The sequence below is a fragment of the Megalops cyprinoides genome, chromosome 22 (assembly GCF_013368585.1).
Source record: "Megalops cyprinoides isolate fMegCyp1 chromosome 22, fMegCyp1.pri, whole genome shotgun sequence".
Taxonomy (NCBI): Eukaryota; Metazoa; Chordata; class Actinopteri; order Elopiformes; family Megalopidae; genus Megalops; species Megalops cyprinoides.
The window spans coordinates 7,557,240-7,580,671 of record NC_050604.1 but is presented as its reverse complement, the minus strand read 5'-3'; the positions used below and the strand labels follow the sequence as shown (position 1 = coordinate 7,580,671).

The 23,432-nt window shown below is 47.3% G+C and overlaps 1 protein-coding gene across 1 annotated transcript; it reads left to right on the top strand.

Annotated features, from left to right (window-relative positions):
• Positions 1-1,376: 1,376 nt before the first annotated feature.
• On the top strand, positions 1,377-19,727 carry LOC118769720 (protein transport protein Sec24B-like). Its single transcript, XM_036517001.1, has 24 exons — positions 1,377-1,858; positions 3,449-4,075; positions 4,932-5,093; positions 6,008-6,133; positions 7,959-8,039; positions 8,927-9,099; positions 9,617-9,798; positions 10,201-10,303; positions 10,605-10,731; positions 11,086-11,195; positions 11,401-11,513; positions 12,036-12,154; positions 12,551-12,606; positions 12,708-12,914; positions 13,221-13,344; positions 14,050-14,208; positions 14,619-14,792; positions 15,417-15,527; positions 16,408-16,583; positions 17,145-17,282; positions 17,491-17,595; positions 17,697-17,789; positions 18,403-18,506; positions 18,899-19,727. Exons 1-24 carry the CDS (start codon positions 1,765-1,767, stop codon positions 19,011-19,013), a joined length of 3,579 nt encoding a protein of 1,192 aa, XP_036372894.1. The 5' UTR covers positions 1,377-1,764; the 3' UTR covers positions 19,014-19,727.
• The last annotated feature ends 3,705 nt before the right edge of the window (positions 19,728-23,432 follow it).

Below are 23,432 nucleotides of genomic sequence, written 5' to 3'. Positions count from 1 at the left end.
AATGGGCATTTTACTGAGAGCAATAACGCAATTTATCAGCATAAATACAGGGCTATAATGAATACTCAGTATTCCTTTCTTTACCTAATGGTGAAGCTGATTGTGTTGTTGGGTTGCGACCATTCACGGCGGAATGTGTTACATTGCATTCAACACAATTAATATAATAAACAATTCACCGCCCTGTACAATCAACCCTACAGACACACGCAAATACACACATACGGTGCCTTTCTACAGTACCACCTCTGCTCATTTCTCAACACCTTAAGTCATTTGCTGCAAACGTACACAACTGTGAAGAAGACCTTGGTTACTCGGAGTGAAGATCTATGCCTATATCAAATGCAATAAATCAATAATGAAATGCACTTTGTGCAGACCTTAAGGGGCTTCTCAGAGAGTTGCTTTTGGTTGCCGCTAGTTAAGTTGAGAACACCAGTGAATAGTATCGCCCTGGTAGTTATAAAAGCACTTCAATGTATTCCACGGGCGCGAGTGACAAGTAGCATTAAAATAAATAAATAAAATACCAGCACATTGTCTTAAGCTCCAAACATTGTTCTTTTATTAAGGGTGGCCGAATAACATCTCGGCCAATGTAATCTTAACGTTAGCTCAGAAGAAACTTATTTTTGATACGCGCAATGCAGTCTTCTATTAGCAGTGAGTGTAGTACACTTTATGTGCAGCGCAGGGCCATTCTAGCCTGGTAATTTTATAAGAGTAGACCACAATTTGACCACTTTATCGTCGCAAATTTGCTTTGAGTGTTTTGTTCATTTGTTTGTTTTTGTGTTAAATCGAGGTGTACACTTTTCACAGTACCGTTGTCCAGTCAATATCAAAACATAGCCAGAAAACAGTGACAGTGAGCTTTGCAAAGACCATTGAATTCAAGGTGATAAACCATTTTCGACGACATTATGTGTCATGAATGACTCGTGTGTGTGAGCCATTTTTATTTGTATAGCGCCTTTACTCTGTGATTACTGTATCGTGGTCATCTGCACACAAACGAATGCCACATAACTTTTGATGACGAATGAAAACTAAAACTAAACATTCTCGTGGGGGTGGTATCTGGCACTTTTTAGCATGCGGAGAAATAAGGTATGTATGTTTCAAGGTGCATGCGTGTGCAAGCTGTGTGCCTGAGACTTTTCAATGTGTCACTAGTTTCCATGGATACCGTAACAAATTTTCAGAATTCTAAACAATTTTAGAACGCAGAGGCAGATTACTAGTTGCTGCAAATTTGCTAATACAGTAGATGGCTGGTTTGACTGGTTTAGCATCGTTTCAAATCGCAGTAGTTCATAAGCACAAAGTTAGGAGGATATGCAGTACCATTGCGCAACCCTCTCTCAGCTAGCTATGCGACGATGCTGGAAGTTATCCAGTTAGCTACCTTCTCAGCCAACTAATGAAGGAGAATGTGAAGCCTTCGGAGTCATCAGAGAATTGTTATTTTTAAATTAGATTATCTCTCTTTAACACTCTTTGCTATCCCCAACAATGCCTTGATCTTTTCCGTTTTAATATACGGACAGGTGGCGCTACTTGCCCCTCAGTTTTGCTAATCGCATCGAGTTAGCTAGCGAGCCAGCTAGCTAAAAAGGCGTTATTTAAGCATCATCATTCTATGAAGCCAGCTACCCACTGGTGATCTGAAACTTGGGCAGTTGGACATTTTTTTCATCAGGACTGTCTTGATAATATCATATGCAAGTGTTTTATCATCAAAGATTTTTGTACTGAAGCATGTCTGCACCGGGTTTCTCCAACCTAAATTCTTCTGCCGCCTACAGTGCAAACACAACGCCCAATGGAGGAGCGCCTGTCCCCTGTCAAAATGGTAAGACAGGCCGTGGTCGTAGATGTGAAAAAGGGGCCTATAGTTAAACTGGTTGCTGCTGGGTTTTGGTGGTGGGATTGTGATTTATTGAGTTGTATTAGGTGGCGTGTTCTTTGAATGTGTGGTTTGAGGGGATTATGTTTTATGAGAGGCAATGTTATTATGACTAACTACAAGACAGCCAGACTAGGTAACGCGAGCTAGCAGAGCTGTTTGCTACTTTCTACGTTAGCTAAGATATCTGGCAAACTATCTAGCTAACTCGTCACCCAGCTACTTCATAACAACGCTTTGAAACAGATAACGTTGTAGATAGCTCTGGTTGGCTATCTAACGGACCTGCTAGTATACATTTTTACATTTAGTACTAGATTAGCTGCCTCGCTGTCGTGGTTGTTTAGCGTAAAGCTGGCTGGGTAATCATTCCAGCGTTGTCTGCATCAATGGTGCTGGGAATCCCCTGATAATTCAATTGAGCAGTGCTCGAAAACCGGCTATCTAGCTAGAAATCATTATACCAAAAAGCATATAGTTTAGTTGGAATGTCATGTTGCAGTAGCTGTCAATATCCAATCTGAAAGGACGGTGAAACTATCCACTCTGATTGCCGTCGAGAATGAGGTTCGTATAGTCATACAAACCATTATAACGGATCAAGTCCAAGCCTCCATTTAGAAAATGGTGACAATCATGTAGTTCGTCAATTTTGGACAGGGGAATTGGTTTAAACCTTGCTCTCAGCATATCTGATATGATGACCATCCACACCTGACAGCCCGCATCGTCTTCCCTTTTGTTAGCCTCGTCATTATCATGATCAGTTTGTCTGCACTACAGAAAATTGTTTAATTGTTAGAACATATCGTCTCTGGAAGAATTTCACAATGTTTCATAGTATTTTGGCATTGTTACATGTTTACTGTGTCTGTTACATGTTGCACGCTGACAATATACTGTTTGTGTCATTTTTCCTTCTGTGTGACGATTTGAATCATGGGTGATCTGCTGAATGTATTTAACACCAGCCTGTTCTAGCATGTTACACATGAGACGAGACAGTAATTTTGACGAGCATATTCAGTTACAACAGGTGCGGTTCGTTTCCGCCCTGAACGACTTTCGCATTGTTTGTGGGTTTCAAACGGGTACTCTTATCGAGCATAAACCACACCGACTCACAGGAGCACGGAAAAGACTGAAGCCTAGTGTTGTGTTTGAGGAGAAATTCACTACATAATGGTAAAGAAATAAAGTGCGAACTAACGCATTAGTTTGTAGTCATTGCTGTATGTTTTCCCTCTTACATTTGGCTCCATCTGCCTGTCTCTTTCCTCTCGCTTTCCTCTCTCACTGGCACTGTGCATATCAAAGTTATGTCATTTTACCTCAAGAAACCAAGACACAATGAAAGGAGTGAAGGCTGATAATGTCTGATTGCTGCCATGTGTATGTGTTCATGTGTTCATAATCCAGTTGGTGCGGGCCAATGAGATATTTTAAATGGATTTGCATTAGTTCTTTTGCTTTTGAATTGTGTTGCACTCCTCTGAGGTCCTGAATGAACAGACCTTTCTCTGTTTCTGTCTCCAGGCCCTGGACAGATGTACCCTGCCGTGCACAATGCAGCAGGATACTACGGCAACCCTCAGCAGATGTACCCCTTCACATCAATGGACAGTACCCTAGCCCCCGCCAAAGCCCCAGTGATGACCAATCAGTATGACACTAACTACTACTACAACAGCCATCAGCAGCCTCTGCAGCCCACTGCCAGGGCGGGGCCAGGTCCTGCCCCATACCAGGCCACTCCTCAACCGCTCAGCACTGCCAGGCCTCTTTACCCCGCCCCTATCCATGCGCCTCCGCAACAGCCGCCATTCCAGCAGCCAGCCCCCCACCCGACCGCCCAGTACGGCTATCCTGCTGTCTCTCAGGGACCCGCAAACCCAACCCAGCGGCTGAGCTCCGCCGGCGCCCCCCTCCACCCCATCGTCTCGTACCCTTCAGCACCGGGGAGCAGCCAGTATGGCACGCTGCGCTCCGCTCAGACCGCCGGGCCCGGACCTGTCCCCAGCGTGCTGGGGGGCCCACAGTCCCAGCTCCAGCAGGTCCCCTTGGGCAACGGTGGCCTGCCTGGCTCTGTCTCACTGGTGCAGCCCAGCTGCACTGGGGCTCCGCCTGGACCTGCCAGTCTTCTCAACGGCCAGACCATCACAGGTATTACAGCCAGCTCTGGCATGTTATGGCCCATGTGCAAAGTCACACTGTCCAGGTTTTAGTTTAATGTTGATAACTGTGTGTTTGCAACTGGTTGAACCCTAAACTGGGTATCATTAATGTATGTCTTGTTTCAGTCACAAAAACATGCAACTGCAAAATGGTTTTTGTCTGGCTTTGAATTAAGACTCCTTAGTAATTCATGTACATTTGTGCCATAGTACCCCTTTTCCACTTTTGAGCTGGACATGAGCTGGAGCCAGATCTGACTCTTCTAGTGCAGGATGGTTACTTTACCATCATATAACCCCCAACCTGCACTGTAGTACGTGATGTCTGAATGCTAACAAGTGCCTGGATTATGCCTGCAGTTCCGCACATGTAAACCTTTGGTTGGTTGCGGAGTTGCTCCTTTGTGTTCCTGCCGTATTTATCTCCTCAGTTTTAAGGGCTGATGCCAACGAGAGAAATGTAGTTAGCTCATTTGTAAGGGGGCTAATGCTAGCAGTGCTAAAGCGCTGAGGTGACACGGGCCAGCATGAATAGAAGCATATATAACGGAAAACTACCTGGAACTTGTACAAAGTGAGCCAGTCTGATCCTACCTCTACAGTGCAAATGTGGTTCAGGTTTTCTAAGGTCATTTTCCGCCTAGTTTGTTGCGAAATCTAATACTCGAGCATCAGTGCATAATTTCCAAATGTTAAATCGCCACCAGCCGTCTGTCCTAAAAGGATGTAGATAACAGAGAGGTTTAACTGGCAGATGATGAAAAAGCTGATCGAGCAGCTTGAGAAGGGTACGGAATAGGACGTGCCTCAAAACTGATGTTTATCTCTGCTCCGTCTCCTCATAGCCCCACCACCCTCTGCCGCACAGCCCTCTGACCAAAGCCAACAGCCAGTAGCGACCTACCAGTACAGGCCGGCCCAGCCCAACGCTGCCAGTCAGGCTGGGGACAGACCCCCGTCTGGGACCTCTTCCACCTCGCTCCGCTCTTCGCCTTCTCACCAGCAAAGTAAGGCCTCACCACAGCTCTGGTTACGCACCTGATGTCCCACAGTGTCATCATCAGTGTTTTGTTCTTCTGGTTCACGATTTGAGTCCCGGCCATGTTGAAACGCGATGCCCCAAATCTTGTTACTGTGAACTAGCTCAGCAGCGAGACGTTGTATTGTTTCCGTAGGGACTGTTTGTGTGTGTGTGTGTGTGTGTGTGTGCGCGCGCACGCCTGGGTGTGTGTGCGGTTGCATGCGTGCATGTTTGCATGCTCCTGAGCGTGCAGGCATGTGTGCATTCTGTAAATGAGCTTTACTACACTGTGGGGTGCTGTTTTAGTCAGAGTTATCTGAGAGGCTGTGTACCTTCATAATCAGGATGTCTTGGGGGGGGTGGCCTTTACTAAGTCTCTCTACGCTCTGTTTGCACAAGATCTTCCAAGCCTACACCAGCATTGCTTCACTCAGTTCACTTTGAGTGTATGTGCAGGGACCTGCAATTGAGTACCAAGACAGAACTGTGTGTAACCTCGGCGAGTCCCAGTTGTCAGATGAATTTATCAAACTGACGGATGCAGGATTTGCCATGACACAGAAGGCAGTATGAAAATGGTGTGAATTAAGTCGCAGCGAGGCTGTATATTGTGCAGAGACTAATCCGCAATGTCTGATGTGAGATTTCTCTATCCTGCTGTACAGATTAAAGGACTGCTGTCTTTGTGTTAAATTTCTGCAGTGGCATTCTTCACCTCAGGCTATTTCTCAGCAGTTCTGTATTTCGTTTCTCTTTAGTTATGCTTCTCCAACTCCTCTGTGGAGTTCTACTGAGCATGCTTGGTCAGATGCAGATGCAGGCATTACATCTGTGACTTCTGACCCCCGCCACCCCCCGGTGTTCCTGGCTGATGGTTGTTTGTAACTCTTTAACCCACAGGGATGCAGTATGGCTATGTTGCTAATAGCGGCGTTAGCTCCACAGCAGCACCTCCCTCTTCGTCAAGTTCTGATAAGGATGAGGAGGAGGAGGATGATGAGGATGAGGATGAGGATGAGGAAGCAGGTCTGATTTAGCATTTACTCTTTCCAGTCTCCACCCCCTGTTAGTGTCGCTGTCATCCAGACAAACTCCGCCCTCTCCTGCTACGGCCCCACCCATCTCCCCTCCAGCACTTGCCCACCTTTGTTCCAGTGATAGAGACTTCATGAACTCCATGTGCTGCCAATCCATGTGCTGATGCGTGAACCAATCAAAAGACCGTTCCGCATGGCGTGGAACCGTGATTGGTTTAAACACGTCATTGGTTAAAGTGATTGTGCTGGATAGCCAAACCCGTTTTTGGGGTTCACGAAGCCTCACCCGTGCCTACTTCATTCTGTGGTTCCCGCTAACGTTAGCGCATCCCAGCATTCTTCATTCCCACTCAACTGCATCAGTGTGTCGTTCAGAGTGGTTCCACTGTAGCTTACCATGCACATGCACACCATATGCATGGAGTTTAGCCAGCCCCGGTTTGTGACTTTTGTAGATTTGTATGTTTTCTGGAGTCTTGTTTGTATTTCGCTTTATGTCACTTGTGTTGCTTCATCGATGTTTTTTACATGTTTTGAATATGTGTCTCACTTGCACTGGTAATGATTTTATGAAAGACTGAAAGAGGATGAAACACAGCACAGTCCTGTTAGTGTCTTAATCTGAATTCAGAATATCGTCCATGGTTTGGTGCCTGTTAGGTGTATGGGTGAGTCACAGCCATTCCTTGGCGAGTTTGGCATGATCATCTGAATCAGTTATGAGGTTTTGAATGTGTCTTTGGGTGAAGTCTCTCTATGCTTTCACTTCTGCTCCTTTTCCTCCATCCTGTGTAATCTGTTTTAACAAGAATGGGTGTCATGATGCTTATTCTGTCATGCAGGGCGGTGAATAAGTCGCCACTGTTTTCCCTTGTCTTATTTCTTTTAGATAGTCTGTTCACGCCAGCCCCAGGGGATGTCCCAAATCCCAAATCACTGTGTCATTTTTGGCTGTGTGTCTCTCAGCAATGTCCTTCATGTTCCAGCATGTTTCAGGGCCCCTCCTCCCTGAAACTGCTCTGCTCCCTCGTGTTTTTGCTGCGTCTGGGTTCTTGCTGCCTATCCATTGTGTGTCGAACCTCTCATAGCGAAGATGCAATTGTCAGTTACTGCACAGATCCACGTTCTTCCTGCTCCCATCCCCTGCTGAAACCGTGTGCTTTAATCCCCAGCAGTGGAAGATTTACCCTGGGATAATGGAGCTCATCCTTCAAAATCTGTGTGTGTGTGTGTGTGTCTCTGTCTGTGTGTGTGCTGTCCTGGTGTCTGCTCGCTACATTGAGTAGACCCACATATTTTGTCCCCTCCCATCCAGGTGTTTGCTGGGATGTCCGCAGACCATCTGACCCCCTCTCATCCTCTGATGAGCTTAAAGGGCACTGTTCTGAGCATAGATCAGTATTTTAACTTGCAGTTATTATTTAAGGTTTGCACGGATCCTGAAATGAATCCTGTACCAACTAGTAAGTGTGAATGAAATTAAAGATGTGAAGAAATGAAAACAAATGAGAAGAAAGAGTTTAGTTGAATGTACCGATCTCTCTTGTAATGGACCTCAAAGGGTATATTTGGAAACTGATCAATCTTCCTTGAGATCTGAGCTGCCCTGCAAGGAAAGTTGCATCAGCACAAGAGGGTGGGGTCCATCTATGTCAGGTGACTCATGCATATCTGTTCAGTTTTTTGTTTATTTTATTTCATTTTTTTTTTTTTGGCTCTGTTCCTATGAGGGCCTGAACTGACAGGCATAGGCGCGTCTGCAGGGTCCAGACTAGACTGTTACACACTGTAGATCTGCTCTTCTTCCTCTTCAGGTGCAAACAGCTCCTCCACCACTGCCAGTGCATCGCCTGTGCCCGAGAATTATGAGGCCCTGGAGGGAGGCGGCTACCCAGGTAATGCAGCGTGAGCGCATCTGCTCATCATTGGTCGGGTGGTCCCGCGTGACACAGTTGAGCCAATGAAAGCTCAAGGAAGCAAAAGGCAACTCATCTGAACAACCTAAGTTGTTAAGAGCTGAATAAGCAAAATTCAGTCAGTGGACAGTGTATGGTGTAACAAATATTAACACTTGATAGTCCTGTTTGGTAATTATATCCTCCTCAGTGATGTTAGCAAGTTCCTAAATCTAAAAGAAATATATATTTTTTTTGTTTAAATGGCAGTTACTATCAAGACCAGCAAAGTCAGTGTGCTGATAATGCTAACTAATTAGCTACCACAGTGTTTTATATGCTAAGCCCGCTGCCAAAAGTGGTTGATGACTGCCAGTGTTCTGAAAGGCACGTGTGCCAAAGAAGTATTTCCTGTGGCATTTCTGTGGGGTTATAGCGGCCGCTACCTTATATAGGAGCCAGGCCACATGCCAAACCGCCGGCGGCCGCGGGCCCACGGAGCCAGGTGCACTGCGGCAGGAGCGCAGGTGGCTGTCCAAGGTGCTGACGCCCCCAGGCCGGTCACAGTGCTGAAGGGACAGCAGCTGCAGCTGCACCTGCCAGCGCCACCATGCCAGTGACCCGCGAGGGCGGAGTTATGTCATACCAACACCCTTACAGTGCCAGCCATCTGAAAGAGCAATGTTGTAGACATATCAGATTTCACTCAGAGCTTGGAATGATCAGGGGCTGAGCCAGGAGAGAGATCCAGGGGATATGTCCATATGTGTGTGGGTACAAATACACTTGCATACAATAAAAATACAGATTTTGTCATGCCAATAGAGCAAGCTGACGCTAAATCTGTGTCTTATACATAATCTGTGCTCTTATTCTGCTGTCTGCAGATTCCTCAACATATGCTCACCAGCCTCCTGCCTCCAGTGCAGCGCCCACACCCATTGGTTATGGATATCCCAGCCTCCAGCCAGCCTATCAGCAGGGACCAGCCTCCAGGACAGACTCCTCCCCTTCCCAGGGAAGGTACAGCAGCCCACCGGGGTACGAGCAGTATCCACAGGTAAGGAAGTGCTTAGATGTTGTTCTAGGGAGGCACACTGTGGGGTCGTTGTGGTTTTCTTTTTAAGATTGTCCACGGTTTATTTTAGAGGTCCATAGTAAAGACTTTTTTGTCATAAATGCACATTCTTGGCTATATAGGAGCACGCATGGTTGTAAAAGCTCATAATCAACTGTATAGGAGTACACAAGCGGTCATAAAAGCTCATTCTTGGCTATATAGGGGTACACATGCTGTCATAAAAGGTCATTCTTGTCCACAGGCAAAAGAACGTTTTGATTTTATGACAGGTATAAAGTGAGGTTATGAGGTGGACCAGAGGATTTATAAGACAGGAGATTTACAAACATCAGAGTAAACACTTTTCAGTTAAGTCTCAAGTGTTCAGCAAAAGAGTTCCCATTGGCACTGTTGTACTAAGTGACCGAACACCCACTGTCAGTGTTGTGTTCAGTGGCTGAACTCCCTGGTGTCAGCGCTGAGTTCAGTGACTGAACCCCTGTGTCTCTCCCAGCAGTCCTTCCCCTCCATGTCGCAGCTCTCGGCAGCGCTGGGGGGGCTTGGCGCCCCGGAGCTGGAGGTGGAGGGGCTGCGGCCCGTCAACCTGCTGCAGGAGAGGAACATCCTGCCCCCCGCACCCCTGCAGCCCTCCGAACCCAACCTCAGCGCCGACCTCAAGAAGGTCAACTGCAGCGGCAAGTGAGTGTGCATTTCCCTGTGTAAGTGTGTGCGTGTGCGTGCTGTGCCTGTGTGTGTACGTTCATCTCCATCATGAGATTCCGTGTGTGAGCATGTCCACACGTGTGGGGGGTCCTTGTCTGCTCATGAACATGCACGTTTGAATGAGTTTCTGTTGCGTATGCGTCTGTGTGTGTGTGCAAGAGTGTGTGCGTGCGGATTCTTTTATCACATGCCAGCCAACATCCAGCCAGCCCCACTGGATCCAGCTGGCTCTTCCCAAGCTTGGAGTTGCCCAGAAAATGCGCTCGCTTGTGCTTGGACTCCTGTCCGCCCGCTGGGTGTTTGGAAAGCAGTCTTTGTGGTTCTGCTGTAATCGCTACGTCACTGCCCTTTGGTGACCCTGTCCTTAACTGTCCGCAGCACATTCAGATGCACACTGACCAACATCCCCCAGACCCAGGCACTGCTGAATAAAGCCAGACTACCCCTCGGGTTAATCCTGCACCCATTCAGAGACCTCACGGTAAGATCCTGGCTGCACGAAGGCATTCACACAGAGAGTATTAAACAGATTCCGCTCGACTAAACGTAGGGTGCAGCTGTTATTTCAAAGGTGTGCCTCGTATGTTAATCTTACAGTATTCCTGTTTTACTGGTTAAATAATGATGATTGATGGAATAAAGTCTGAGAGTGTAACGGAAAAAGAATACAACCAGCATAAAAGAAATCCTCATACAAATAGATGTTCATGCTGTCCAGTATGGAAATTGTGAAGCTGATGTTTGTTTAACCGGTGCACCGCGGGTGTGTGTCTTCTCCATAGCAACTGCCTGTCATAACATCCAACACCATAGTGCGGTGCCGGTCCTGCCGGACCTACATCAACCCCTTTGTGTCTTTCCTGGATCAGCGGAGGTGGAAGTGCAACATGTGCTACAGGGTCAATGAAGGCAAGTCCCATCCGCTCTGTGTAGAAGAAGGGTGATCCATGAGCAGGCTTTGGCCTCCACACCATTTTCTCAGTCCTTACTGCTCTCAGCAACGCTGGTCTCAGATCAGTGTGGAGCATGTGACCTGTGGAGGATTGGGGAGTGGTCCACAGATAGGGTGGGATGCTGTTTGTCTCAGGTAGAGCTGACATACAGTGAACAGAATTAGCAGGAAAATGATCCGTTATGTAACTTTTTCTTACTGCCAATTTTTGTTCCTCTTTAATCAGGCATATGAATTAATGTGGGACAGGGTGATGGGTTGACAAGATGTTTTTGTCTTTTTTTTTTTACTTTTTGTTTTTTAAAACTTAGTTCCTGATGAATTTATGTACAACCCCCTAACACGGTCTTATGGGGAACCCCACAAGCGACCGGAGGTCCAGAACGCCACAGTGGAGTTCATAGCATCCTCAGATTACATGGTAAGCCACCTTTAGCTCCATCCACCATAACACCATTCCCTAGAGTGCCTTTGAGCATGGATCACCTCCTGTAGACACAAGCACAGCACAGTACAGGTACAATACCTGCTCTCCAACATCTGCCTGTGAGTTCTCATTGGTTGCGGTTGATCTAAGATCCCCAAACGGATGTGACCAAGCCCTCCGAAATCTCTTCTCCCTCCAGCTGCGACCCCCTCAGCCGGCCGTCTACCTGTTTGTGCTGGACGTCTCCCACAATGCTGTGGAGTCGGGATACCTGAGCGTCCTCTGCCAGTCATTACTGGAGAACCTGGACAAGTGAGGGAACAAGCACTGACAGACACATACACTCTTCATCCCTCACAGATTACACACAAACTGCTGAGTGTTCTCAAGCAAGGGACCCTTGCAGTTTGTCTGGTCTGAGTGATAGATTGGTTGGGTCTTCTTCGGGTTTGCACCATTTGCGAGACCTTTTTTTGTCTAATTAGAGGGTTAATCTTCAGTGACCTATTTTGTTGCTATCCATAATTTGAATAAAACTGAGTCAAAAGTTTAGAAAGTTTAAAAAGTCGAAAGCTTGACTTGAACTTCTGCAGTTTAATATAGAGGAGTGTTTAGAGGAGTGCAGCTCACATTGTCTGCTTACCGTTGGCCTGTTTGTATGACTCAAGATTATTTTGAGCTTTTTTGTTATGTTGGTATGGCATCAGATGACCTTCTGATACTGTAACCTAAAAAGCAGTGAAATAAGGATCAGTGGGATCTGCAGTGATCCCCTGCCCAAATTTACCACGTTGTGAGTGCTGCGCTAAAGCTGCCCTTCCTGATTTTTCCCAGACTTCCCGGGGACACGCGCACCAAAGTGGGCTTCATCACCTTCGACAGCACCGTTCACTTCTACAACCTGCAGGAGGGCCTGTCCCAGCCACAGATGCTGGTGGTCTCTGACATCGACGGTACGCTAACTCTGACATTACGTCATCTGCAGGCTCACATTCTGAGTCATAGTGTGTCTGCCTTCAGGTACCAGTTTTAAAGGGCCTGAGACATGTGGCCTTTACGTAGAGCATATGTGTATGGAAAGTATATGTGTGGGTGTTAAAATATAATGTATTATTTTAATGTATTTATCGCTATTGCCATTAGAAAGTATACTGTGGAAGTCATTTTGAAGTCAGATATATAATGTATAGTGTGTAATATATAATGTGTTCATGTACTGGCACAGGGGCTGTAACCAGCACTTTAAACTATTTTAGCAGTGAATGTGCTGTGCTGAGGTCATGTTGAGGTCAGCGGTATTCATTTCCTTTGTGAGGGGAAGATAAAACCTCTTTGTGCTTGGTCTCCAGATATTTTCCTCCCCACGCCTGATGGCCTGCTGGGAAACTTGAAGGAAAGCAAAGAGGTGCGTGGAGAATTTCAGAACATTTCCCAGACGTTTGATGAACGTTGTAATTATGTTGTTCGCTCACCACTCGGGTTGCTTGCTCCCCTGTGCGGGTCCAGCTGGTGCAAGACCTGCTCACCGCCCTGCCCGGCATGTTCAGCCACACCCGCGAGACGCACAGCGCCCTCGGCCCCGCCCTGCAGGCCGCCCTCAAGCTCATGTCCCCCACTGGGGGGCGCGTCTCCGTCTTTCAGACCCAGCTGCCCTCCCTGGGGGCGGGGCTGCTGCAGTCCCGGGAGGATCCCAACCAGAGGTCCAGCACCAAGGTAAGCCCCACCCTCACCTCGGTTTTATTTTGGAAACTATCCTGACCTTTCATTTTGAGTGGGTGTCTGTGTATCTGTGTGTGTGTGAGGTGGCAACTGACGTGAATAGAATCTGAACCAAAGAACCATATTTGTCACACACATGTAGCGCCCTCTACTGCTGACTGATGTGCATTGCATCTTGAGACATCATTGTGTATGTGTTGTGCGTTTTCCTTTTACACCATGTTATGAATATTGCCAGTTTGAGATATTGTACTTGTGGCGAGCACTTTCTCAGTATGCCCGTGGCTGTTGTTCTTGAAGGGGGTGCAGCATTTAGGACCAGCGACAGACTTTTATAAGAAGCTGGCCCTGGACTGTTCCGGACATCAGATTGCAGTGGACCTGTTTCTCCTCAGCTCACAGTATTCAGATATGGCTTCATTAGGTAAGCAAATCTTCACACATTCTCATGACTAAAGAGTAGAAACACTGAGCATTAACACTGTTGAAACCTCAGTACACTGTGAAATCCTTTTGTGAAAACATGGACCAAGGCAACCTCTTCATTCAAATGAGTTCCACAGTGGTAAGGATTACGGCTCGTAACACAAAGGTTGCCAGTTGGATTCCCCACTGGGGCACTGCAGTTGTATCCTTGGGCATGGTAGTTGACCCAGACTTGCCTCAGTAAATTTCCAGGTTTTTTTAAAAAAAAAACACACAAAACATTAAAATTGTAACTAATGTAAGTGGCCGTGTATGATGGCATCTGCTAAACAACTAAATGCAGATGGAAACGAATATGGAAAACCACTGAAGAGGCAAATCTGTTTCCTGATATATTGCAGATCCTCCCTTTGGGGGTAGCTGTTGGAGTTCAGTTTTATGAATTTTAATATCTCATCTGTGCTCTCAAAGTGGGCCCTGTCAGTGTACAGTCTCCTCAGACCTGATCCAGAGCACCCTTACGCAAGGACTGATACGGTTACGTTAGAGGATGAATACCATTAGCACCCCATCTGCCACCGCCCACGTTTGTGCAGCGTGATGAACTGATCCCGGATCAGCGTGAGATCACGTGGAATGCAGGCAAAGCCACCTCAGTGTTCCATACTTACTGAACCCAGAGCTGCGCTCTCTTTCTTCTCAGCTTGCATGTCCAAGTACTCTGCGGGCTGCATCTTCTACTACCCCGGGTTCCACCACGTCCACAACCCGGCCCAGCTGGAGAAGCTGCAAAAGGACCTCCGGCGGTACCTGACCCGGAAGATCGGGTTCGAGGCAGTGATGAGGATAAGATGCACAAAAGGTGGGGGATCTCTTCGAAGGGCGTGTATCTGCCGTCCACTCTGTTGAATTTCCTCAGTTTTGATTATATGCACAACCCAGAGGTTTTAGTTTTGGAGAGTTATTGCTTCATTGCTTCATAATTTCACATATTACAGCAAATGGTAATGGATGGTTGTGATTTGGCCATCTATTTTTTTTGGGCTTTGCTCAAGTGAAAAATAAGAAACTTGTGTAACTTGAGATATAATGACACTGCTCCAAATGTTTTGTAGATTTCTGTAATTGTAACCAGTTGTCTTGAGTCATAATCAGTCAAATATCACTTTTCATTCGGAGCATTTAATACTGATTTTGGGATGGGCTTGTTTCACTTAGAACGATTAAAAGCCAGGCGTCCATGTGTCTGACCGCTTGTCATGTGACCGTCAGGGCTGTCCATCCACACCTTCCACGGGAACTTCTTTGTGCGCTCGACCGACCTGCTGTCGCTGGCCAACATCAACCCCGACTCGGGCTTCGCCGTGCAGATGTCGATCGAGGAGAGCCTGGCCGACACCTCGCTGGCCTGCTTCCAGGCAGCACTGCTCTACACCTCCAGCAAAGGTGAGGCGAACCCCGCCCCTCACACAACAAACCTGCCCCTCATAATCAAACTCTGCCTCAAAACAACAAACTCTCCCTCACACAATAAACCCTGCCCCTCACAATCACCACCACAGGGCCCACCTGCTTTAATAATGGAAACAACCTCTCAACAATCTTCTCCTTTGAGGTGAACAGTACGAAACTGTTAAATTGCAGAATTTTATAATGTTCGCCCAATTCTTGAGCAGTCATATGTGCTTTACTTTTATTGTAATTCATGAATGTCAATTTATGAATGGCATTTATGATTAGCTATTTGATAATTTTAGGTCACCCTCAATATAAAGTGTAACCTCATAAGTAATTCATAAAGCGTACATAACACTTTTATGAGCATGGCATTAGTACTTTAAAAAAGTTACATTTACTGAGTGTTAACACCATACTCATGAAAGCGCTCTGTTAACCTTGCCTGTATAAAGTGACCTGGATTTGACAGAGTAGTCCATAATACTCCTACAGTGCACAGCAGGAAAAAGTACTTCGATGGAGCTGTGTGTGGGGGTGGGGTTGCGTGCCGGGGGGGGGGGGGGGGGGGGCTTCACTTTCAGGAACTGACTCTCCCCCTCTTGTGGTTTGAAGGGAAGAGGAGGATCCGGGTCCACACACTCTGCCTGCCCGTGGTGAGCCAGGTGACGGACGTCTTCGCCGGGGCTGACGTCCAGGCCATCACCTGCCTCCTGGCTAACATGGGTGAGTGGGCCGGTTCCTGCGAGGTCGCCATGGAACGCCAGGGCAGGTGCATTGTGGGGGACAGCGGCATAGTAAGGGAGCCGGACTTGGTGTGAATGTCACCCCCTTGAGCCATAGCCAGAACTGCCTAAGCAGATTTCCTGCTGTGTGATGGCTGACATGCAGGAATGCAAACTGTTTAATTCACCCAGAATAAGGGAATCAAATAAGCATGTATATAACATATAACATACATGTGTAAGGTAAACGTAACGTAAAAGTAACGTAAATGTAAGGTAACACACCCTGCTACGTGCATGGAAAACCCCTGTGACTAATTAAAAATTTAAAAACACATGAGGCACAAGGGGAACGTATGGAGTTGTGCTGAGATACCTGATAAAGTGGCTGTGGGTTGTGGGTAATGCTCTGCTGATGTACTGTGTGCCCGTTTTACTCCAGCAGGATTGGGCTGACTACCCTGAGTTTTAGCAGGATGTGGCATTCAAGCAAGGCAAGACGGCATGGTTAAGCTTGCACTGTAGTTCTGCATCCAAATTCAGTAAAATTCAATCTAAATGAAATTGGAGCACAGGTGTGAAGGAGCAGGCAGAGACCGCGGCTGGTAATTCAGAGGGCTGCAGGTTCTAAAGCCAGTAGGGGGCACTGCTCTTGTACCCATAAGTGTAGTTGACTTGAATCTGAATTGGTTCAGTAAGTACCTAATCGTACGTTAAATTTAAACCACAAGTTCCCCTGGGAAAGGGTATCAGTTAATCCTGTTGGATAGCGATTATGACGATGGGTGATGATGAATGGTGAACAATGATAAGTAATGAATGATGATGTTGATGATGATGATTGGTGATGAATTTTGACGATTGTGGTTATTGTGCGACAGCCATCGACCGCTCGGTGGCCTCCAGCCTGTCGGACGCGCGGGAGGCCCTGGTGAACGCGGTGGTGGACCTGCTGTCGGCGTACCGCTCCTCCGTCTCCAACCTGCAGCAGTCCGGCGTCGTGGCCCCCGCCGCCCTGCGCCTCTTCCCCCTCTACGTGCTGGCGCTGCTCAAACAGGTGGGGGCGCTGTTCGAAGACGCTAACAGTGGGGAGTGGGGGCACACAAATGCACCCTAAGCCCCTGTCCCTTGAAATTCCACTGCCTTAAAGAGGCACCTTAACCATGAGCCCCTGAAAATGTGACCAGTTTAGTTTTTTTTGCAGAGACATTAGTTTGGAAACATGAAAACACTGCTTCTCTGCTAAAAAGAAACTTGGTGTTTCAGATGGCATTTCCCTGCAAAATCTCAATGAGTTGCGGTTTAGGAGGTTTTTAAGGTCTGAGCAGCATGTTAGCTAGCTTTCATGGGTTGAAGATGCACCTTACGACATAGGAAACCTTACTTAATGCTAATGTCTGACTTCGCTTCTGTGGAGATAATTTAAATATAAAGCATTTAAGCCTGGCAAAACAACAGGGAATCTCCTTGGTGAAGTCATTTCCTCCCATGGAGATCCGAGCAGCTTGAACTTCTGCTTAAATTGTGAGAGGTCTCCGTCTTCAGTGACGCGCTCCTCCTGTCCCGCGCCTGACCCCCTGCCCTCTGTTTCCCTCTGACCTCTCGCCCCGTCCCGCAGAAAGCCCTGCGCACGGGCACCAGCACGCGCCTGGACGACCGCGTCTTCGCCATGTGCGAGTTCAAGAGCCAGCCCCTGCCGCAGATCATGCGAATGGTCCACCCCGACCTGTACCGCGTGGACGACCTGTCGGACGAGGTGAGGGCGCCCCCGTGAGGCTGGACGTAGGATAGCCGCCCCACACGCAACATTGCAGGCGTTTCGGTGTGAGAGGGGTATTTCTCTCCGCTCTTCAGTACTGCAGTGCATATTGGATGTAAAAAAAAAAAAGTGAATCACCCTGGGGGTGCGGTAATATTACAGTAATCATGAAACTGACCTAGCAATTCCCTGTGCCTGTCAACAGGGGGCGCTGCAGCTGAACGACCGCACGGTCCCCCAGCCCCGACTCCTGCAGCTCACGGCGGAGAAGCTGACCAGAGAGGGTGCCTTCCTCATGGACTGCGGGAACGTGAGTGCGGGGGAATTTCGGGGGGTTGGTGAGAACAGCCCTTCAGTCCCATGTTAAGATGGCTGTGCTGAGTGCTGTTCTTTTACCCTCCCTCCCCCCAGGTCCTGTATCTGTGGGTGGGGAGAGCCTGCAGTGAGGGCTTCCTCAGAGATGTGCTGGGCTGCCAGAGCCACGCCTCCATCCCTCCTGATATGGTAAGCACAAGCAAAGATGTACTATTGGAGCCAGATATTCAGCTCTTGTGATCCTTCTGCCTGCCATCTAGGAGGCTTTAGGTAATGGGAAGTTCCAGTGCTGATTGCCTTCCTTTGCATTTCTACACCCCCCGCAACAATATTTATAATGAGCAACACGTTAATGTTGACAGCCCTAATATTTTTCAAACTTAATGTTTGTTTTCTGTCTGGCTTTTCTGAACCTGTTTTTCCTTCCCCGGCAATATGTATGGACTGTACACTGCATATTGACTTTGAGATTTGGTGTGGAAGAGAGTATAAATAACTGATATTTTAAAGTACTAATTTTTTGTACTGAGGAGTACTTAAGTGGAAAAATGAAGAACAGCTTTGGTGGAGACCTTTGAGGTCTCTTTGTGGCACAGAGCTTTTAGCTTTGATTGTGCATGAAAGAAACAGACTGATTGCCTTTGAGTTTAAAAATTACTGCGGTTTTGCTTTTGCGCCTTTCTTCCAATTTACTAATTGGTATCACTGATTCTGCATTAAGTGTCAAACGTCTGCCAGTGTTTTCCAAATTGAGACCCCTCAGAGACTAATTAAAAAACTAATTTATTTCCTTGATCACCAGACTCAACTTCCAGAGCTGGAGAACCCCTCTTCAGAAAGAATGAGGTCATTTCTGAGTTGGCTGCAGGAGTCCCGATCTTTCGGTCCGACTCTTTACGTTGTCAAGTAAGTACATTACAGAGCCATCGCTTGGGTTGTGGTGATGCTTGGTCAGAGTGGATAAGGGAGACATTGTGGAACTCCTGTACATAGATGGATAAGATCAGTAATATTAGCTGTCTGTCAACATCCCTCTTTACGGCCTTCTCAGGCTACGTAAGCTTGTATCTCCTCTCTGCAAGTCCAAGCCACACCTTAGTCGTTGCAGTTTTATTTAGAGCAGCTGTTAGGGTAATGTTCTGATGGAAGCTGGTAGTGTTCTCATGTTAGGTTTGTAAAAAGTATTAAACACAAAAGTGTAGTCCGCCTGAGTGGATTGAATTGCAGCCTCCATGATTATGTTTCCCTCTTCTTACCCATATCTTTTCGAATCCATCTCCTTCTCCTGTCACCTTCAGAGACGACACCTCGGCGAAGACCAGCTTCTTCCAGCACCTGGTGGAAGACCGGACAGAGTCTGCCTTCTCCTACTACGAGTTCCTGCTCCACATCCAGCAGCAGATGTCCAAATAGAGAAGCCGTGAGACCAGCGGCTCTGCTGCACGAAGGTGGTCAGTATTTCGCAGGGCTTCGGAGCATCTTCAGCTGGAGACTCCCATCTGACTTTGCAGGGTGGGACCAAAGAGGTTTCAGAGACCTCGGCGCACCAGCCAGCCAATCACAGAGCGCGTGGCATGGGGGCTGGACAAGAATGTGGACAAACAATAACAATGATGAAGAACTCGAGGGAAATGGGTGGGGCTTTCTGGACTCCGTCCCCACCCTATCGTAATGCAGGCACGTTGTGCGTGTCGCTCGAACACTGATTTGCGGCATCAGCTCCACGTTCACCCACTCACCGCCAGCCAATCAGCATCCGAAGAGGGAGCACCACCTCGCCCCATTGGAGGAGAGAGGCTCTTGAGCAGGAAAGGGGAGGAGCATCCTCAGCTTGCTGTAGCTGCTTTAACCTAGTTTCTAAAAAAAGTTCACGTCGCTGCTAAAAGCAATGCCTCCTTGCGTTGTTTTTTTTTTTTCTTTTTTTTTCCCACAAGTCACCAGTGAGCCAGTTGGTGACCACGGTAAAGCCGCGCTCAGCACTGCTCTGCCGAACGAAAGCCAGGGCAGGCGGTCACCTCAGCGTGAATGCAAGTGCTCGACCGCAGTGACTAATCCGCATCTGGGGGGGGAGGCCAGAATCTCTGCTTTTCGGGCGATGACAGAAGACCCTTTGGTCCTGCTTTGTATCTTCTCACGCAAAATCTTTCATGTGAAATTATTTATAACCTGCTTATTAAATAAAACACTATTTTGCTTTCTTGCTGTGTCTCAGTGTGGTCATCACTGCTACATGCAGTTCACCAGGAAAGCCTAACTCTCTATGACACCCTTAACATGTAGTTCCATGTCCCTCTGTAACAAGTGGACAAGGGATTCTAGGACGATGCTATGAATTTGGGGCGCATACTGTGTCATCTTACAGAGTCTCCACAGAATATATCTATATAGCACTGCACAAGAATGTATAAATCCTAGTATAATTACAATGAACTATACTTGGAGTTAACATGGACTATTTGTCAAAGGGGAAAAAATATATATCTTCATATATACACTATTTAAGATAACATAGCATTGTACTCATTACACATATTTGCGCACACACACACACAAGACTGGGCACACAGAGGTGACAAAAATGAGTGACAACTGTACAACTGTACATACTGGCAAAACATTTAATTAAATAGAAAGTAATTTCCTGTACTGTAATGTGTCATGTACACATTTTATATGCAGTATAAGGCCTGTTGGGTCAGTCATTGAGTGCCTTGACAGACTGTCGTACATCATGTATGGTTTGGGTCTTCTGCTTTCATCTCTCGCCTACTCTGCCATCTGCTCGTGTCGGTGCTGAATCTGAAAGAGAGAAGGGGGAAATTTAATTGTACCTTGCAGCACAGAGTATTAAAAGGTCTGACTTAGCGAGGAACACTCTGACTTACTCTGCCTGTAGTGTGTCAATCCTGTCGAGTCGAGGTGAGAGAGCATCCCCCTACTGGATCTGTGTTCACCTGTCAGGGAGGGCAGTAAAAGTCTCTTAAAGGCTGCACTGACCTAAAGGGCCACAGGGGGCAGCAGAGAGTAGTAGCTGGATGTATGAGTTGGAATGTAATGATAGGCACACCCGTTTTGCAACTCAGTGCAAAAGCACATAATTGAATTAGTACGCATTCCCTTTGGCCAGTTGTAATTTCATATGCTTTCATGCAAACATGTTAATGTTTCAAGCCTTGTTGACCTCGTAAGTTTACCTGGATAAGCACGTCTACTAAATCATATCTGTAGATGCAAGTTGCCCTGTTATCTACATGCCAACACCTATAGGACATCTGTTATTGTACTTCACAGTTGGTTCATGAATGTAAAATTAGCCCACTATGTGGCCTATGTACAGTGAACTACACTATGATCCAGCTGTATCTTACCTGTCTTTTTCTAGCTGCTCTCTCCCTCTCTCTTTCCAGCTCCTCCCTCTCCTTTCTCTCTCTCTCCATCCCTTCCCTTTCCTCCCTCAGTCTCTCCTTCTCTCTCTCTATCCCTTCCCTCTCTTCTCTCAGTCTCTCCTGCTCTCTTTCCATCTGTTCCCTCTCCTCTCTCAGTCTCTCCTGCTCTCTCCTGAGCTCCTCCTTCTCCTCCCTCATCCTCTTACTCTCTCTTTCCAGTGCTGCCCCCAGCTTCTCCATCTCTCGCTTCTCCTTCTTCATCCTCTCCCTCTCTGCACGCGCCTCATCCTTTCTCTTCTTCATCCTCCGAATCGTTCTCTCCATCTCCTCCCTCTCCCTCCTGAGCTCCTCGCCCTCTGACCCATCCCTCCTGCTCCACTCCGCCTTCATCCTCTCCACCTCTTCCGCCACCTCCCCTGCATCACTCGCCCATCTCTCTGTTTCCTCGCTCTCTTGCCTCGTCCTCTCCATCTCACCCTGGACCCTCTCCGTCACCTCCTTCACCAGCCTCGCCCTCTCCTCTTCCATTTCTGCCCCTTGTCTTTTCTTGCTCTCCTCTAACTGCTTAATCAACCCCTGCAGCTCTTTCTGATCTCTCGTCCAGTCTTCAGAGATCGACCCCATCTCCGCCTCCACCAGCTCTATCAGGCTTGACAGCTCCTGGGCCTCCGCCTTGCACGCCTCCATCTCCCTCTCAACCTCCTCCTTCTCCTCCTGCAGCCTTGCCATCTCCTTCCCCATGTCCTCCCTCTCTTTCGTCCTCTCTTCCAGCTCCTGGTTCTTCCTCCTCCACTCCCTCTTCTCCCTCCTCCACTCTGCTATCATCTTCTCCATTTCCGACTCCACTGTTTTCATCAAGTTCACCCAGTCGTCGACCTCCCGGTGACTCCTCTCCAGCTCTCTCTCCAGCTCCTCCTTCTCCCTCCTCACGGTCACCACCTCCCTCTCTCTTTCCTCCTCCCTCCTCTTGTCCCTCAGCAGGGAGCGGACGGTCTCCTCTTTCGCTGTCAGCGTAACTGAGATCCTCCTGTGCCTCTGGCCTACAGCAATCTGGGAGGAGGCACAGAATGGGGAAGACCGCAAAGCAAGTGAGATTCAGTCACGTGTCTCCCACACTAACAGGCAACATTTCTAGGTCTGGAGAAAACACAGTCTCATTCCATAATAGTCGCTGGCGCTGGCCCCTTCTTCACGCGTCCTTTTACATTCTTCGCAATAATGCATTATGGGGCGATTCCTGTCAAGTCTCTTGTGAGTGCTGTAGGCATTTTTTCTCTGAACTTTTTTTTTTCTGATTTGTTCGTTGTTTTTGTTTTCCTGTCCAGCTCCAACTGGATATTTATAGCACCTCAACAGGAGGCAGGAACGCAGCTCAGTTTACACTCAAAATGTTAGGCATGTTAAAGTTCAGAAATGACGAAAGCGTCCAACTTTGTCATCGAAAGTAATGAGATAAAATCGGAAGTCTTACACCTTTAGGGACCACAATGTTCATATTCCCGTAAATTTATAGTGGGGGGTGTTCGGGATGCTGTACGACCCCGACATTCAGCCATAAAATCATTTAATTTGGGAAAAACACCACCGTGAAACGCTCGGCTGACAACTAAGTGACACCCGTTACGCGAAGGAACGCGCATAATTCACTTACCGCCCGCCCGCTCCTACTGCGCTTGCCACGGTTCATTCTGCTAGTTTAGATCAGAAGCTGCACCAAAGCTGCAACCTTGTTCGTCTTAAGTTTCAGGTGTGCACCACTCTCTGATAAAGTAGCGTCCAGTGAACGTTTTCTTTTTTGCTAAATGAACGTTTGCAGCTAACACTTGCAGGAATTCTTTGAAGACCCCTATGATGTCACAATTTTCATCACGTTGCTGCCGAGGATTTTCCATCACCACAACAAACACATTTGAAATGAGAGACGCTAGTGGCAAAAGTTAACCTAGCAAACTAACTTAGCAAATGTGATGATCCCTAAGACCGTTATATAATTTTAATGAAAACCCTTAGCCCTCTTGTATTATTATTGCCATGCTTACAGAATCCCACCAGCCGTAACCTGACCCAGCTCGAGCGCTAGGATAACATTAGAGGGGATCTACATCAAAATGCATCAGCTCTCCAGCTAATAACATATTACCATGAAAAACATTCACTCTGCGTCACTAGACCACCCTGTATCGTTAGATAGGAAACCCTCAACATTCTTCCCCTGCCCACTCTTTGAAAAGACCCACCTGTAGCTTGCAGTCGAAAACTCCCCACTCAGAATACAGTTTAAATTTCCTCACTAGGGGGCGCAGGAGTGCCTTCACCGAAATATGTGTCGCAATTACTTAGAAAGGTGTACAGACATGTATTTTATACACAACGTTTTGTCATAAACTCATCTAGAGTGGCTTAGAAAGTGCATCTGAGACAGTCCCGGAAAAGACGGTACATGCAG

What these genes read in the sequence shown, in the direction of transcription:
- LOC118769720 (XM_036517001.1), top strand. Translation starts at nt 1,765, where the DNA reads ATGTCTGCACCGGGTTTCTCCAACCTAAATTCTTCTGCCGCCTACAGT. An exon ending in ACTTGAAGGAAAGCAAAGAG is followed by an intron (nt 12,607 to 12,707) that starts GTGCGTGGAGAA and finishes GTGCGGGTCCAG; the next exon opens with CTGGTGCAAGACCTGCTCAC. An exon ending in CTGCCTCCTGGCTAACATGG is followed by an intron (nt 15,528 to 16,407) that starts GTGAGTGGGCCG and finishes ATTGTGCGACAG; the next exon opens with CCATCGACCGCTCGGTGGCC.